The sequence below is a fragment of the Habropoda laboriosa genome, unplaced genomic scaffold (assembly GCF_001263275.1).
Source record: "Habropoda laboriosa isolate 0110345459 unplaced genomic scaffold, ASM126327v1 scaffold291, whole genome shotgun sequence".
NCBI classification, from domain to species: domain Eukaryota; kingdom Metazoa; phylum Arthropoda; class Insecta; order Hymenoptera; family Apidae; genus Habropoda; species Habropoda laboriosa.
In genome coordinates this window covers 2,165,557-2,168,140 of record NW_017100515.1, presented here as the reverse complement: position 1 = coordinate 2,168,140, position 2,584 = coordinate 2,165,557, and the positions used below count along the sequence as shown (strand labels likewise).

General features: G+C 26.9%; 2 protein-coding genes across 2 annotated transcripts in view; one reads left to right on the top strand and one right to left on the bottom strand.

The window, feature by feature from the left end:
* The window catches only part of LOC108576461 (ubiquitin-fold modifier-conjugating enzyme 1), a 967-nt gene extending 614 nt beyond the window's left edge, over nucleotides 1–353 (bottom strand). Inside the window, exon 1 of the mRNA XM_017939469.1 lies at nucleotides 125–353. Within this exon, the coding sequence (XP_017794958.1) occupies nucleotides 125–250 (126 nt within the window). The 5' untranslated portion in view covers nucleotides 251–353. The remainder of the gene's footprint in view (nucleotides 1–124) is intronic.
* A 310-nt stretch (nucleotides 354–663) lies between these two features.
* Nucleotides 664–2,379, top strand: LOC108576471 (SAP domain-containing ribonucleoprotein; the record flags this gene model as incomplete). The annotated part of the gene is made up of 7 exons (XM_017939479.1): nucleotides 664–792; nucleotides 909–1,005; nucleotides 1,088–1,149; nucleotides 1,599–1,832; nucleotides 1,921–2,049; nucleotides 2,141–2,212; nucleotides 2,293–2,379. Coding segments are annotated over exons 1-7 (732 nt in total), but the record flags the coding sequence as incomplete, so codon positions are not given.
* Nucleotides 2,380–2,584: the final 205 nt, after the last annotated feature.

The following is a 2,584-nucleotide window of genomic DNA, read 5'->3' as shown; positions in this document are numbered from 1 at the left end:
ATATTAAAAATTTATTATATTTAATTCAATGCTTAATTATGATTAATAATTTGAATTTGAATATTTTAGTGTTTCGATAGTTTCAGACAACCATATGGAAGGTAATATTTAAAATAAAATCTACTTTAATTAAAGCTTGATATTCTTCTTTTAATCTTTGCACCCATATTTCTTTATCCCTAGGACCTGCTTTCGTTTGCAGCAATGGAATATTACTTAATGTTTTCTTCGTTGATTCATCTACCATCATAAGCTATTATAATTACTACCGGTATTAATTAAAGTTTATAATTTCTGTCACTTCGAACACCAAATCCATAAGGCGTGCTTCAAGTTAGGTTCTGTACCGATGTTACAATGTATATATGGAGAAGTGTGAGAATAATCGATATATCGAAAAGATCCATATATAGAGATATTTGAAACGTTAGTTACAATTATATCTGACAAATTAAACTTACATCTTATTTAAATAAACATTTTTATTCTATCACATTCAGTTTCATATGAAAAAAACAAGGATTGAAAGTTCATCTTGAGGTATTATCTATTTGTAATTGAAACTTGATTGATCAGTGGTTAGTCACCTTGCAAAGGTGGTGATATTGAACTTTTTAAGTTGCGTGCATTTCGATTTGATTTGCTGTCCGGTTTGCTTGAACGTATTGTGTGAAAAACTGTGACATGTTAATCGGTAATCGAAAAGAAATATTAATTGAAATAAAATAACATTGATGCATCATGGCTGATTCATCTTATGAAAAAGGACTTACGGAACTTTCAAAAATGAAGGTAACTCGATTGTATCTTGTTGATACAATTCAGCACCCGGGAAACTAAAATGGTGTATAGATATTAAGATTATAAAATGAAAAAATATATAATTGTAGATAAATATTATTAAATAGGTTGCAGATTTGAGAATTGAATTGAAGCAAAGAGGACTTCCTACTACTGGTAATAAAACTGAATTGGTAGAAAGGCTTCAGTTAGCAATTCATGGTGGTATATGTTTTTGAATGAATTTTGACCTATAATTTTTTTCTGTGAGAACTATATATTGATAAAAGAATGTTTTCACTGTTAGATTCTGCATTATCTTTGGATGAAACTACAGAAGAAATTTTAGATGAAGATGCAGTCCTTGGAGTAAGTTAGAAATAAAATTAATACATTAACACCTTGTTGGGATTAGTGTAAGAATGTTATGCAAGTTAGAAACAGGATATATTGTAAATTTTTAAATTTATAGTGGAACTTCTTCAAACTTAGAAAACACTGTAACATTTCTTTTGAGTTAAAATTTTGGTCTTTGGCATAATTTTTACATGGTTAATTGTTATAACAGTGTAAAAATTGTGGAAATTCTGCCCCATCACAAAACTCATATGTGTGGAACAATACAATGTAATGAAGGATTACCAGAGCATTTAAAAAATCTGAAACTTAAATGTGGGGAATTGATATATTGCTAATAATTATAAAAAGAAAAATATAAGATTGATTTCTATCCATAATTCTGAAAGGTGTTAATATATTATCCACTTTGTAACATAGTACTGATAATGTAATTATAAAAAATATATTTCCTTAAACAGGATGAAGAAATAGAAGAATTATCAAGTAAACCTGATTCACAAGAAGTTAGTGAAAAAAGAAAATTATCTACTGAAAGTAATGTGAGTGCAAAGAAAATAGTTCTAAACCGAAAACCAGTAATTGAAGAAGTCAAGAATGAACAAACAGAAAAAATTGAAACTGATCCAAAAATCACTGAGACTGCACCACCAGAAAGAAAAATAATTAAACTCTCAGAGCTTAGTATTAAAGAGGTAACAGTTAATTTAAATTATACTTTCCTACATTATATAAGTTAAAAATTAAGTATAAAATGTTAATATAATCTATATCATTGTATAGAGATTAGAAATGAGAGCTAAGAAATTTGGATTGCCTTTGTCTGAAGCTGCAAAAAAAGAAGTTAGATCTGCAAGATTCAGTATTAATAACCAAAATAACAAATCAGCTGCATCTGTAAAAACACCTGTGGTATAGATATATATAAAAATATTTACATATTAAAAAAGGAAAGACAGTACAATATATTTTTGATCCATATAATTTATTTATGCATTTGCAGCATACAACCTATGAAGTTCTAAAGAAACGAGAAGAAAGGTTTGGTACTTCTGTCTCTAGTTTAATGGAAAAGGTAGTAAGTTAACTAAAATAAACTAATTTACATTTTAAATGTATTATGTATATAAGTTTCATGACTGCAATTTGTTTTAGGCTGAATTAGAAGCCAGAATAGAAAAAAGAAAAGCTAGATTTGGCGAAGTAAAACCTGCAAATGAGAAAGTATTTTATAATAAAATTAAAATTGATAAAATTAAAATTGATAAAATTAAAATTGATAAACTTAAAGCTGAGTAAATGATATTCAGTGTTATATATTAAAACAGCAACTTAGATTGCAAACTTTACTTTAAGTTTTCTTATTTTCAATATAATTATTGTATACATAATGAAGGATCATTGTATTTGTTATAAAATACTTTGCATGATAAGTTTAACAGATCTT